Below are 15,328 nucleotides of genomic sequence, written 5' to 3'. Positions count from 1 at the left end.
AGGGATCAATTTTAGACTCCTAAGTGAATTATGCGTATGTCACTACTAGGAGACATACACACATATACATTATATAAATAATCTGATGTTGCTCTGAAATGTTAAAAAAACACACACCCAAAAAATAAAAATCAGACACCAAGCTGGATCCAGACATAGTAATGCCTGGAGCAGACTGCTGTGTCACCTGAAGCAAGGATCATAGTTTATCCCTATGGCTATAGTTTAAGGAAGCCCATTTCACAACCCAATTTGAAGGTGGCTTGGGTTGAGGATACTGAACTTAGGGATAAACCACAATCCCTGCTCCAGACAACACAACAGGCCAAGATCCAGGAAGCAAACACTCTCATAGTCCTTCTCCCAGCTGTGCAGGAGAAGTGAAAGCACATATAAGCTCAAGGCTCGCTGCAGCTCCTTCCGGCTTGGGCATGGCAAGCTAGCTGTGGTTCAGTGTGGGATGTGAATGCAGCCAATGTGTTCCAATATATACATTTTCATTTACTTGTTTCATCCCCAACGAAAACATATTTGTTATCACCATTGATGACTGACCTGAGATGAACACCCAAGCCTCTATGCTTTCCTGAGCATTCCAAACAGATCCAAATTCCATAGGTCACACTCACCCATTGAGGGTTAAATGCACCACATTCGAAACAAACCTGCAATAAAAAATGGGGGTGGAAGTTATTTCTGTTTTCAGTAGTTACTCCAGGTGAGTAGCTCAGAAATGATATCAAAACGTTATTTAGAAGTAACGAAACATAGCAAACCTTGCTATTTTCATAGTAGTATATTAAGGTACCAAGAGTATTAGTGTCTGCATTTCTCTTACATCTGTATTTCCCACATAAGTCTGTCTATGTATTAAAATCTTTCTTGGAAGCCCTTTTCCAGGTTCCTTGAGTTCAAGCAGGTGGTGACAGGAGATAAGAGCTGCACTGTGGTGGAATCTCAGCTCTGGAATTCTCTCCCCATAAAGCTTCATACAGCAACAAGCTTACAATGCTTTTGTCACCAGGTAAAAAGGTTGTTTTCATCTTGCCAGCCTTTCAGTTGGCTTTGCTGTTACTATTGCATTTGTATTTTGTTTTAAATGTATTTCATATTTTTAATTTTCTACTCTCAAGCTACTCTGGAGATCTTTGCATAGAAGTGAACGGTATCAAGCAGCTAAAGCAAATAAATAAAACGGTACTCAACATATATAATTAGAGCTTTACAGCCTGCTCTGTCTGCTAACTTATTTGGAGTAGAAGCTGCAGGCTGCCATTCAGTCTAACACACTAATCAAATTATTCGTATTAAAGTGCTTCAGTACTACTCACACCAATTAAGACATAACATCCAGCCAGTGGCTTTTGGAATCTGCCCTACAAGAATATATCTACATAGAAACTTTCAATGACTGCCTGCTGCCAGACCAGCTTGCCCAATTACCGAAATCACATTCAGATACACCTCTCTGGGTACCCACACCTATTGCTACCCAACTGCCTTGTCTGTGATACTTTGCCATCTGTTGAACTCCCCTATATTTATTTTTAAAAAATACTTGTATACCACAATTTTATAAAAAATATCAAAGTGCTTTACAACTATAAATATATACAATAAAAAATATAAACCTTTTAAATCAGAGATCATCAGCTAGTACATAGGATAGCATAGATGCCAAGTTTTTAGTCCCTACAGCACCAAAGACCTCAAGTCTTATAATATTTTATTGGCTCTTAGCATTAAATATTGCTGATCTCATTCTTTTAGCTGGTTGCAGTTTTTTACAATGCAATTCTGTGCGTTTCTTCAGAATCAAGTCTCACTGATGTACAGTCATACCTTGGAAGCCGAATGGAATCCATTCCGGAAGTCCTTTCGACTTTCAAAATGTTTGGAAACCAAAGCGTGGCTCCTGCAGCCAATTGGAAGCCACAGAAGCACCATCGGACGTTCAGGCTCCAAAGAACGTTTGCAAACTGGAACACTCACTTCTGGTTTTGCAGAGTTTGGGAGCCAAAACATCCAAGTACCAAGGCGTATGAGATCCAAGGTACGACTGTAAATTGATCCTACTGATTTCAACAGGACTTACTCAAGAAGTAGATGGGAAAAGCAACACAGCCTAAGTTTCAAACTGTACTTTGACTTTTCTAACCGAATTACAGGACATCATATTATATAAAGAAATAAAATCTGTTGCATGAGGTTTTCAAGAACAATCTTGCAAACAAGCACGACTGAACCCATCAATGATGATTTACTTCTTTTATTTCAATAAACTTGCTCCAACATACAGAAGTCACTGTGCGAGCATGAAGTTCTGCTGCAATATGGCCCAACTATCCAAAAAAGACACTACATGCAGGAATTCTTGCAATATTTATTTTGCACATGCAGATATCATACGGTTTGATCAGGACGACAGGGCATTTTATGACAACTGGTCCAGAAAGAGAGTTCATAAAGGCAAATATGTACGCTAATATGAGCAGCACACAAAAGGCAAGTGTCTAACATGAGGTGCAGATGACTCACTGCTGCTGAATCATAAGCTGCTAAGGGGATACACGAAACTGCTTACATTGTTCTCATCCTGCACTCGCACTTCTTTAAGGACCTTCCTTGTTCTTGGACTTGCCATGGCCCTGCAACAGAGAGGAAAATAAATTAAGAGATTGGATATAAAACTACATTGCGACCCAGTAGAGATAGCTGTTGCAGAGATGCCCCTACGATCCATGGTTTGTAGCAGGGAGGTTGCTGGGGTGGGGTTTGGATATTAGCATTAACTACGATTCTCAGCTTCTAAACAAATGATCATGTTAACCAGGTACCCTTGAAGCCCATTTGAAATAGGTGTGCCAAAAAATGGTTTTGGGGGAAACCATGGTAAAAAGATCAATGATGTACCTGCAATGCCAGACTACAATGAATCATAAGCAGTACTAAGTGCAGATTTCCAAAGCTTGGGTGCCCATTTGCAAGCCATAGTTTAAGGGGACACCAGTATAATGTTTGCAGTGTGGTGTCTCTGTGGTGTTAATAATGTTCCATCTCTCTTAAATTATCCTGTACTGGGATTATTGCTGAACTGGGAACAGGAAAAACTAACAACTGGACAAAACAACTCCAATTAAATGCTTCAAAGTCATAGAAGTTACTGGTAGAATGAATCAGTTTTACACCATACTTCACATTTTCAAAAGAATTAATCTTTTACATAATAAACACTATTCTGAAGTGAGGCATGTTCTCAGCCAAGGAAAGTCAATACAGTTTTAAGCTTCAGGCAGCGCCTTTCTATAATAAAACCTTCCCATTTATATTACTTCTACTGTCAAGTTTTATGCGCTGCTCTAGCTACTACTACCTTTCCCTTGAAAAACCACAGTGACATATAGCGTTGCAGCAAAATAACCAGCAAAGCCAGGAACTAATGTCCTGTCAGCCGGTTTCCCAGTGTGATTCATGAGGAAAGTTGTACAAATTGAAGGAGCACATTATTACTGAGTGAGGAAAGGTTGTTTCTTTGCAGGCTTGCTTGCCTTTCGTGCAAGATTTGAAGTAGATATTCCCTTTAATTGACTGTCACAGAAAATGCCATGCCATAAGGCAGAGGCAGCGCCAACAGTATCTGAAGGCCCCCTGTCGGCTTAAGTTGCCGTGGTCAATAATCAGGGCTTGTAGAACTGGAGTCTTGCGCCCCCCCCAAAAAAAAAAAAAATGCAGGAGGAAGAGGAAGGACAATGAATGAGACCCTACTCTTTTTCCGCCTGTTCCGCCTGGCCTTTGGTTTGAAATCAATTTGATTCCCTCCCCCTCTTTCTTTTTTCCTTTCTCCTTCTGCGTTGGAACTCCTATTTGGGGACTTCCCTGGCTTTTTTCTGGCCCATGTAGGACCAGTCTGAATAGCTAGCCTTGCTGAAGACTTGACGTTTTTATCCCCAAATAAGTTTTTGATTGAGTTCCACTGAAATGAGACTGCATTTTAATGTTGTATTTTAATTTTGTTTTTTTAAGCTGTATTCTAATCAATTGTTTTTATATTTGGTGTTAGTCGCCCTGAGCCCGGTCTTACAGTGGTACGTCGGGTTACATATGCTTCAGGTTACATACGCTTCAGGTTACAGACTCCGCTAACCCAGAAATAGTGCTTCAGGTTAAGAACTTTGCTTCAGGATGAGAACAGAAATCGTGCTCCGGCGGTGCGGCAGCAGCGGGAGGCCCCATTAGCTAAAGTGGTGCTTCAGGTTAAGAACAGTTTCAGGTTAAGTACGGACCTCTGGAATGAATTAAGTACTTAACCCGAGGTACCACTGTAGCTGGGGAGGGCAGGGTATAAATAAAAATTTTTTATTATTATTATTATTATTATTATTATTATTATTATTATTATTACTACTATTACTACTACTACTACTACTACTACTCCCCATCTCCCTGTCCCTGTAATCTGAGGATCCCTAACTGAAGGAGGATGGGTTCAAGGAATCAAACCTATAGCAACCGACACAGAGAAGCAACTAACACATCACTTGTGTTCTTTTAAGATATCCCAACTGCTGAGAGCTTTTATCTCCATTCTATTCTTTGCCAGCATGGATATTCCCTGGTAGTAAGAGGGAAGTGCATTTGTGACAATATCTGCCTATAAAGGGGGGCTGGAGGGAGAGCACTGGTTCCTATTTTTCTGCAGATTGGCTCCCTACCTACTGTGCATAAACTGTAAACGCTGTCTGCAGTACACACAGACCCTAGAAGTTATGAATATACAGAATACAGTGCTGGAGGTTCAAAGCTTTTCATTATATTGCTGAAATATTTACAGCATCCCTGGATGGAAAGTCAATATTATTATAGCCCATATTAAAGATGCAGAGAAAGGGCTACCGCTGAGTAAGAACAGTTTGCCTAAACTACCCAGTGGGATTGTGGCATAGGAGAAGTTTCAACCAGGAACTAATTCAACCAGTAGCTAATTTCTTGCATTAGTTCACAAGAGATTAAATTAAAAAAAATAATTCTGGGATTTAAAAATGATTAGAAGCTTACTTTTTCCTGCTCTGAAATAAAGTGGGCTGTTCCTGAGCAAAAGGAACTCTGTTTTGCCTTGGAGATTGAGAGGATGCAAAGAGAGTTGCACCGTCTCAGAATGAAAACTGTATTGGCTTTCTCCAATCTCCCTATAAAAGGAAAGTGTCAGGCAGGGAGAAGAGAAAGGAGGGGTGCAGTTTTCTGACAGCTATAGCTTCCAACCAGAGGAATCTGGAATCTGACATGTTTCACTCCCTCAGAAGGAGCACCTATGCCTGCAAATTTCATTCCATGTGGTCAAGATATAAAAGTTATACAGTGGAACCTCGGGTTACGTACCGTCCTCCTTACAAACGCTTTGGGTAATGAGTTCCACTAACCCGGAAGTAGGTGCTCCTGGTAGCAGTTTGCCCCGAGATGTGAGCGGAAGTCACGCGCCTCAGGTTAAGAACGGTTTCGGGTTAAGAACGGGCCTCCGGAACGATTTACCTTCGTAACCTGAGGTACCACTGTACCCATTTAGTCATTTCCTTATGTAGGCCAATGGGGGAGACAAATGAAGCCATGGATCTTCAAGGAAAAGCATTGTGGGTTACGCCTGAAGAAGTCCCTAGCTGAATTGGTCTCCTTTCTGAAGTGGAATCCAAACAAAATCTGGTCTTCAATACATGCTCCTAGCTACCCTAAGCCAATCAATGTGGTTTGTTGTTTTTTTTAAATCCCCATAATGAATAGTGACATCAGGGAATAAAGACAGGTATAAGACACCATTATTGGCTTGCACTGCAACTATTACTCAAGGAACAAAAAAATTCAGATTCCCCCCAACCTGCTTATTAAGGTTGTTTTTTAAACACACACACACACACACACACAGAGAGAGAGAGAGAGAGAGAGAGAGAGAGAGAGGGGGGGGGAGGCAGCTCAATAGATAGAACCACCACCAACTCTCTTTCTTTCATTAAATCAAGAATTTATTCATCTCTTTTTAACCCACTGCATTTGCCACCCTGATTTTAAAACTAAAGTTCTCTCTTTTTCAAAGGAACGTAAGATGCGTGTACGGTTTTTCCTACACTGAGCACACTTCATGAACAATACATAGCACATCTGCAGGAACTTCATGGATCAAAATATCCAATTTTGCCTATGCAAGGAACATCATAGGTTTTTAAAAAAAAATGTGAGAGAAGTAGCAATTCCACTATTAAACAGATGTTACATTGCGCAATTCAGAATGAGCGAGCAATTAACGAATATGAATGGGACAAAGTATAGCAAGCTGACTGGGTAACAAGTCGGAGCAGTTCCATCCAACGAAGCAGTCAAAATAACAAATCTGAAAGAAGGGATTATTTGTGGGCACATAACTCTTTTCTATTGGGTAATTGTTAAGACTATAACTCTTCCCTTATCACTTGCCATCCTGGCTGTGGCTGGAGAGCCGCAGGTTTAGGATAACAGAATTCGGAGAGGAGTAGACTTCATGTTGAGTCACAGGGATGTGGAGAATCAGCATAAGAAAAATGATAGCAGATAAAACGGGGGTGTTGCGTGGGAAACTGTCTGTTGTCTGTTGAGGGCTGCAAAGTTGAGGGCTGTTGAGAGGTCACATGTCAACACTGGATAAGACCAGAGCCAAGAGTTGGCAGTGCAATATTGGGGAGGACATAATACAAAAGCAGCAGTTAGTTTGCTGTCAAGACTGATTTAACAGCTTGAAGCCAAGAATAACTTTAATGATTTTTTAAAACTGCTTCTAATGGTGATTTATGTTTTATTGTATTAAGACAGTTGAAAATGGATCTTTTTATAAACAAACGTAAATATATGAGTGCTTCTCTCAAAACATCTGCTAGCCTAAGAAGACACATAGCTCTCTTTGATTATTTTAGGGACTTATGTTACCTGCCTTTGGGAGTAGGGAAGGTGTTCTCTCAAAGGTGGGATAAAAATACATTAAATGAATAGTTGGAAGAACTTCTCCATCTCTTGTATTAAACTAGGGAGCTTTGTTTGGATCTAATTCTAACTATAAGGTATTTTTTTCTGACTTATCCTGTTGACTTGCACTTCTACACATCTTCTTGCACTCCCTGGTCATCCACAGAATGGGTGTCATAAAAAAATGGTATATATATATATATATATATATATATATATATATATATATATATATTCCTGGAAGGTTAAGCACATTTCAGACTACATTAACTAACATATTAAATTAACAGAACGATTAAAGAATGCTTTGCATTGATGTTAATTAAATAAGAGTGTATCCACATCTGGCAGGCTCCGGTTAGATTCTGGATATCTTAATTTACTACACATTAGAATGGTTATTTCCAAATGGTGGTTTGCAGGAGCTTCGTGGGTGGGTTGCTAGGCTGCTCTCAGTGGGCGTCAAGGACAGTGAAGCACAAAAGGAGAAGAGGAATGGAATGTCTCTGCTTGGTGGCGGGGTTAAAAGAAGAGTACTAAACAAAGGCAAAAAAAACCAATTCTTTGGAGGTAGAGTGGGTAAAAATGTTGGGCAACTATATTGTTATAATGCAAACTATGTCCGCCCCCCACCTGCTGTCCCAGAAACCTATTTATCCCATCAGCTTCCAGAAGAATGGACAGGCATCCTTCTTATAACTAAAGGATAACAGTTAAGATTTGCCTCTGTCATCCCTTTTACCCAAGTGATGGAGATACAGTGGTACCTTGGGTTAGGTACTTAATTTGTTCCGGAGGTCCGTTCTTAACCTGAAACTGTTCTTAACCTGAAGCACCACTTTAGCTAATGGGGCCTTCTGCTGCCGCTGCACTGCCGCTGTGCAATTTCTGTTCTTATCCTGAAGCAAAGTTCTTAACCCGAGGTAATATTTCTGGGTTAGCGGAGTCTGTAACCTGAAGCGTACGTAACCCAAGGTACCACTGTATGCTTTCTGGACAGTTGTGGTGTTTCAAGAAATTAGGAACGTAAGAAGTGGCCTTATAGAGAGTAAGATCATTGGCCCATCTAGGTCAGAAGTGTCTACACTGAGTGACAGCGGTTCTCCACGGCTCAAGACAGGAGTCTTTCCCGGTCCTACCTGGAGATGCCAGGGACTGAACCCTTTTGCATTCAATGTGTGTGTTCTGTTATTGGGATACAGACCCTCCTCATACGAGTTCAGAGCAGGCTGCATCAGAGAATCCCATTAACTCCTTCCCTGAGGATCATATCACTGTCCACATATTGGAGGGTCGTGCTACATATGGTCTCCCCATTCCAGAAGTCATGGTATGGGCAGTTAATTAATATGATGATACTCATGTGCCCTGGGACCCAGTTTGGAGATCACAGTTCTGTGTATTCAATTAGGCACCATATTTCTCAGTTCATACTTGTTAGATCACAGAATCATAGCATTGTAGAGTTGGAAAGGACTACGAGGGCCATCTATTCCCAGCCCCTGCAATGCAGCAAACCTTTGCCAAAGGTGGGGCTCAAACCCACGACCCTGTAATTAAGAGTCTCATGCTCTACTAAGTGAGCTATCCCTTTCTAAGAGCTATCCCGACTGAGCTATCCCTTTCTAAGAGCATGTATTGACAGCTGTCGTGGATCACAGGACATACTTTCAATTATACTTCCCATTTCATGAGAGGATTAGGCAGACAGGAATAAGTGACTTCATCCAAGAGCATCTTTAGAATGTGAAAATGGCTCTATACAAAATGTAGACAGTGCAGGTTACCCTAGCAATGTTGTCTGCAGCATTAACAAAGCTTGCATAGCATGCTTAAGATGTTCTACTATTAATTACATGTAGCAAGAGTGTAGCATCTGAAGGATACTGGGATAACAGTATTTGTAAAGCCACAAACAAACATGTGAAAGTGAGCCTTCAAGGCAATAGTAGCTAGATGCCAATAAAAGAAACGTAAGAATACAAATAGAAGGTCAATTTTAAAACAAAAAAGGAAGACACTGGAAGACATTTTAAGATGCTGTACTGTCTGCATGGTGTATAAAAGGATTTGCTAGGCTATGCATCTCTTTCAAAGAGAAACTAGACTGACCTATATACCAATTTGAGGCCATGTCCCTTTCTAGCATGCCTTGTTATTTGCCCTCATGCTAATGGTGATAACTGATAGTCTAGATCTGTTCCAGAAAGGAAGCTTCACAAAATAAGTGTCTGCACCAGCCCACATATTTCTGACACTTTATCTCCCCTTCTGGAGCCACTTATGAGAAAGTTGATTGTCACCAACTCTTATTTTTAAGCAACCAGATCTTCAAAGAATCCAATGCTTTTTGAAATCAAAAGCCAATGACTAGTCAAAGAAGTGTCTTAAACAGCACTTCTACTTGCATAGACAAGCTACTCAAGGTTCTACTAGCTAACCTACCTTCTCCAAACAGAAGATTCATTGAACAACAATGCAAAGGAACATGGGAAATTGGGTAGCAAACTGACTTATTAACACAATCCTATCATACACGAAGCACCAGTTTTGGGGTGCTGCCCCAATGCCTTACTTCAGGTGCTTTGAAGAAACTGGAAGAGTTGCAAATGGCTCACTCCTTCTCTTTCCAAGTTTCCAGCTCTCATTTAGATAGGGGAATGTGCAGGAAACCTAGTGTTCCATTTCAGCTCCCAGAATGGCCGTTGGTCATATTCTGGCATGAACACATGGAACCTGGGGGCAGGGAAGGACAACATTGTTCTTAGGAGTTTTTGTTGATTTTTAGCAGATAAACTGCATGGATACACCTAGACAGTGAAGAAGAATCCACTGAATAGCCTGAACGCACTAAAACAGAATTAATCCAGAGTGCAGAACTGATCCAAAAGTGTCTACACGAGAGCCCCAATAAGTCAATATGAGTTTCCAAAAGGAGCAGCAAGCGTAAGAAGACAGAACTGCTTCTGTTCATATATTTCTAAGTGAGATTTAATAAATAAAAATAAAACTGGAACACAAATGTTGCAGCTCATCCTCATGCATTTGTACACAACAGGACTTTGTGCCCAGTGGGACTTATTTTCAAGATACACATAAGATGGCATCCCCAGTTCACAAGTGAGAGAGGAATAAGGAAGAAGAGAGAAAATACCTCACTGTATCAATGTTGCCTAGAGGTTAGAGTCATGGGCAATTCTGACCCAGACACCATCTTCAGCACAACCTAACTTACAGGGCTGAACCATGTGCAATACCCTGAGTTTTTTGGAAGAAAGAAGGGATGGAAAAAGGATTACTAAATAATCGTAAGACATTACGGGCATCTGCTCTAATGGCCAGTGCAGGTGAGACAAACTTTGCCACCCTTCTCAAGGCCTCTGAACATAGTATCACTGCTTAATCAGACCAAAAGGCCTATGTAACCTAGCATCCTATTTCCCAGTATGCCAAACTAGATGCCTGTGGGGAGTTCACAGGCAGGACAGAGGACAGCAAACAGTACTAAAGCATCTAATTCTGCATCTAATTCTGGAGATAGCATGCAGCCATCAGGGCTAGAAGATATTGACAGCCTTATCCTCCATGAACTTGTCTAATCCCCTTCTTTGGTCATCACTGCATCTTGTGGGAGCAAAGTCCATAGGTTAACTATTAAATGTGTGAAATAACACTTCTTTCGGCCTGTCCTGAATCTCCCACCATTCATCTTCACTGAATGATCCTGGGTTTTAGTGCTGTACAAGAGGGAGAAAAACCTCTCTATCCACGTTCTCCACACCATGGATGTCTTCCCTTCCCTGCTCTGCTTTCCTCTCCTAACACCACCACCCCTCTCCAAATGTTGCAAGCTTTCCTTATAGGAGAGCAGTCCTTGGATCATTCTGAATATCCATTTCTGCACCTTCTCTAGGACTGCAATATCTTTTTAGCAGTTCTGCCACCGAAGTGATTGCACCAAATTTCTGCTTAAAGATAATACTGGTAGCCTTGTATTTCATCCCTCCTCCAATTATCGATCCCTTTTTACACGCTTTTTACATCTGCCACACACTTCATTCTTTCCACCACGACCTCAGGATCCTTACTGCTCAGTCAGTCACCTCCATCACCTATCAGTGTTAAGTTAGAAATTTTTGTCCCAATGTGCATACCTACACTTACATATCTTTTATTTCATTTACTTCTTAAAATTTATACACTGCTTGATTGTAAAAACAACCCTCAAAGCAGTTTACAAAAGCTAAAACAGTAAAATCAAGAAAAACTTACAACACTACCTTAAAACATGCAGAAGTTTAAATACTGAAACTGACTGAAATGACCTCAACTTTCTAATCATCTGGGTAGTCTTGTTTAAACAGGAATGTTTTAGCAGATGCTGAAAAGAGTACAATGAAGATGCCTGCTTGATCTCAATAGGAAGGAGGTTTCAAAGTGTAAGCACTTCCACACTAAATGACAGAGTTCTTACAAAAATGGAATGGGCATTATATGGCATCTGTAGCTGTGCCGATTCTGCCAATTGAAGTGGTTGACTGGGCGCATGTAGGGTAAGGAAACCTTGCAAGTAAACTGGTCCCAAATCGTTAAGGGCTTTGTATAATAATAGTAACACCCTGAGCCTGTCCCTGTAGCAAATGAGCAAGCAGTGCAGATCTTGAACATCTTACTGCCCATTCACCCAGTATGGGAGCAACTTGGCATCAGCAGCAAACATTTCCACCTCACTATTCACCTCAAACTCCAGTTCATTAAAGAAGACAATTTCCCAAACTGATCCTTGTGGAAACCTGCATCTTACATCCTGCTTAGAAAAGTCCAATTTAGCCAACTGCCTTAAAGCCATTTTTGGCATTAAGCAGTATATATATTTATACATCACCACCGCCATCATCATCCCTCCATTGTGGGAACTGCCTGTATACATTCCTACTCTCTGCTTCCTGGTTTTTAACTGGTTACCATCCTCTTGCCCCATGACTTTGAAGCTAAACAATGATGATGAACCAGGCCTTTTGGCTGATCAACATCCCATAAGCGTGTTTGTGGGATTGGGAGGTGTTGGGCGCTTATTGGTTTGATTTGCTCCTCTTCTTGTCTTTATTACATATTTTGTGCTTTTATCTTGTATTTTTATACTGTTAACCACCCTGAGATCTTTGGAGAAAGACCGGTATACAAATTAAATAAATAAAGGAAATGATGATAATTATGAAAGCCAGCGTAGCACAGTGGTTATAGTGTCCGACTAAGACATGGGAGACCAGGGTTTGAAGCTCTTGTTAGGGCAACCTTGGGGGAATCAATCAATGCCTCTCAACCTACCTCACCCAGCTGTTGTTGTAGGGGCTAAATGAGGAGATAACCACGTAATCCGCCTTGAGCTCCTCGGAGGAAAAGGTGAGGCATCAATGCAATAAATCAAAATCATAATAAATAAATGATGGCGATGATGATGATGAAAGCAGAGCCCTCTATATACCCTGAATCCGCAGAGCGTGAGACTCTTCACCTCAGGGTAGCGGGTTCGAGTCCCACGTTGGGGGCAAAAGATTCCTGCGTTGCAGGAGGTCGAACTAGATGGCGCTTCGTGGTCCCTATGATCCTATGAAAAGCCAACCCCCTTCACCCACACTCCTGGGGGGTCAGGAAGCGATTCCCTCCAGAACCCCACCAACACCAGAGTTCCTGAGGTAAACCAGAATTCGAACTCAGGGCCAGAGGGTTTTTTTAAATTATTATTATTATTATGGAGGGGGAGGGGGATGCCGACCCTCACCCTCGAAGATGAGGATGTGGCCTGAGGTAGAAATGGGGGGGACGCCTCTCTCCCCTCCTTTTCTTCTTCTTTTAAATAATAATAATGAGGATGATAGCAATAATGATAACTATCTCCTCGGCCCACGGGTTGTACCTGGCGGGTTCGGTGGCGCGGCGGGTGCAACGCAGTCGCTACCAGTCAGTCAAGCCTCTCACCCGGCTTCGGCTTCTCTCCCTCAATGAAAAAAAATATATATATATTTTCCCTTCTCTTCTCACAGCGCAGGCGCAGCTTCCGCCATAGCCGGCTACGTTGCCACTTCGCAAGGGATTCTGGGTAGTCCGAAGGAGGGAGGGCGGAAGCGGAGGGATGTGGGCAGGGCGGGCTCCTGAGGGTCCATCCGCGCGTGCGTGCGTGCGGACGTGCGCGAGAGACGCTTTGCGCCTCCGCGACTCCGCGCGCGCGGCACCTTGTGCCCCACGCCCCCTCCTCCACGATATGCTAATGAGCAGCTCGACGCGGCTCCTGCTTAGAGTCCTAGAGACGCCCGAAAGCCACGGCAGCGCTCGTTGATTGACAGACGCGCGCTAAGGAGAGAGAAAGCCGGGAGGAGGAGGAGGAGAAGAAACGGTCGCTGCTGCTGATTGGTCGCTGCGAGCGAGCCGGGAGAAAAGCGCTCATTGGAGGAGGCGCACGCTCAAGTGCTACACGCGTGTTGTTCCAGGAAGGAGGATTCACACGTGCAGTTTTAGGACCGCGGTTTAAACAAAACGGCAACCCGTTATATCCACTCCCGTGTGTTTCAGACGACACTCGATGATACTTCACGAGCTACCTAATGGTCTTTCTGGCCGTTATTATTATTGTTATCATTATTATTGTTGTTATTATTATTGATTTAATTTCTATACCGTCCTTCATCTGGGGATCACAGGGCGGTTTACAACATAAAAACACAAAAATACATAACATAGGAACAAACAAAACCATAACGCCTCATACACAGAGTTTTTACACAAGGCGATAATTGTTAGGAACAATGAAATATACATTCGTTGCCCTTGCATTAATAATCTTTGCAGTTTTGTCTAGTTTCCGCTTCCTTCCCCAGTCTGAGTTGCTCCTCTTGTGCTGAGTTTTAGCTTATAAAGGCGGGGACATTGTCTCTTGAATAAATAAGACAATTAAACATTGCTGTAAAATAGTTGGATGTTCTGCATTTAGGCTTCAGAATTTGATATAAAGGGGGAAATGAAGAAATAAGAGCAACTTTCGGTGTTTGCTAAATGGTCTTGCTGGATTCATGTGAGTCTAAGGGGGGAAAACTTTTTCTTTTCAAAACTGTCAAGATCTGATATCATCTTTAGAGCAAGCCAAGTAAGCCATGGTATAGGGCCTCGCATCCTTGATTATAACTGCATTGATAACAACAAATGCATTGATTATGCAAACAAAGCTTTTTGCAAGAAGTGCTTTATTTAGTAGTTTTTCATTGCATCTCTTCAAATATACGTAATGGTTTACCAATTATTTTCATTACCCTACGGAAACCAAACCCAGCGTCTGCACTGGCACCCCTGAAATCTCTTACCACTCGGAGATTGATCTGTGCTGGTTCATTGCGGTTTTGAAAATGCATTTCAGTGCATTTTAATGTTCCTTGCAAGCCGCCTTGCAAGTGGGGATATAAATAACAACTTATCGTTATTTACCCGAGAAAGAACATGTGAATGTTCAGGGATTCACCGGAGATAAATGCCAGGAGCATAATCACACATCCGCCGCTAATTTCTTTTTAATTGACAACTTTGAAGTCTGCAGAGGTTTCGACTAACGGTCACGTCAGCAGCCCACAGGGACAATGCCAAACTGCTCATTTTCAGTGTGTTCCTGTCTTGCATATGCTTAGCTCTGCTGCAGCCTCTTCGTCTTCCTTGGGATACGTGGGAGATTTTACAGTCACTCTCATTCATGCTAATGATGCTTAACATCTGTAGCTGCCTCCTCCTGCCGGAGAGAAGGAAACGGACTCCAAAATATGTGAACACTGGAGGGAGCAGTGAAACATCAGGCACGCGTGAGATGTTCTGCTAAACAGAAACAAAACGTGCTGCGGTTCCCATATATACATTACATTGGAGTGCTTAATTAGAGTCATGTTTCTGGAACTTTGGGGAGGCAAAGTATTTTGTGTGTGTGTATTAAAACTGCAGATGCACTTGAAAATGTTTGCTTCTATGGGGCAGAGGAGAAAGTAGAGCCCCCCTTTTTTTTCTGCATGCCACCAAACTGAGTGTGCCTAATCATCGGAGGGTTAGATTTGGAGGGACCCAAACTCAGCAGCTGAGTACCATGTCCAGGGGATGTGGGTGGCGCTGTGGGTTAAACCACGGAGCCTAGGACTTGCTGATCGGAAGGTTGGCAGTTCGAATCCCCGCGACGGGGTGAGCTCCTGTTGCTCGGTCCCTGCTCCTGCCAACCTAGCAGTTCGAAAGCACGTCAAAAGTGCAAGTAGATAAATAGGTACCACTCCGGCGGGAAGGTAAACGGCGTTTCCGTGTGCTGCTCTGGTTCACCAGAAGC

The 15,328-nt window shown here is 42.2% G+C and overlaps 1 protein-coding gene across 8 annotated transcripts in view; it reads right to left on the bottom strand.

Annotated features, from left to right (window-relative positions):
* Positions 1–13,071, bottom strand: part of ARFGAP1 (ADP ribosylation factor GTPase activating protein 1) — a 29,529-nt gene extending 16,458 nt beyond the window's left edge. For 4 of the 8 annotated variants that reach the window (XM_053394483.1, XM_053394482.1, XM_053394485.1 and 1 more), the window contains exons 1-3: positions 12,899–13,069; positions 2,585–2,648; positions 556–665 (exon numbers count right to left, since the gene is read on the bottom strand). In XM_053394483.1, the coding sequence (XP_053250458.1) occupies positions 556–665; positions 2,585–2,644 (170 nt within the window). In that variant the 5' untranslated portion in view covers positions 2,645–2,648; positions 12,899–13,069. Of the gene's footprint in view, positions 1–555; positions 666–2,584; positions 2,649–12,898 lie in introns of all 8 variants that reach the window. The other 4 variants (XM_053394481.1, XM_053394484.1, XM_053394480.1 and 1 more) reach the window with 2 other exon arrangements.
* Between the last annotated feature and the right edge of the window lie 2,257 nt (positions 13,072–15,328).

Source organism: Podarcis raffonei, chromosome 6 (assembly GCF_027172205.1).
Source record: "Podarcis raffonei isolate rPodRaf1 chromosome 6, rPodRaf1.pri, whole genome shotgun sequence".
Classification (NCBI taxonomy): Eukaryota; Metazoa; Chordata; class Lepidosauria; order Squamata; family Lacertidae; genus Podarcis; species Podarcis raffonei.
Note: the sequence above shows the minus strand (reverse complement) of the source record. Positions and strands in the feature narration are given on the sequence as shown.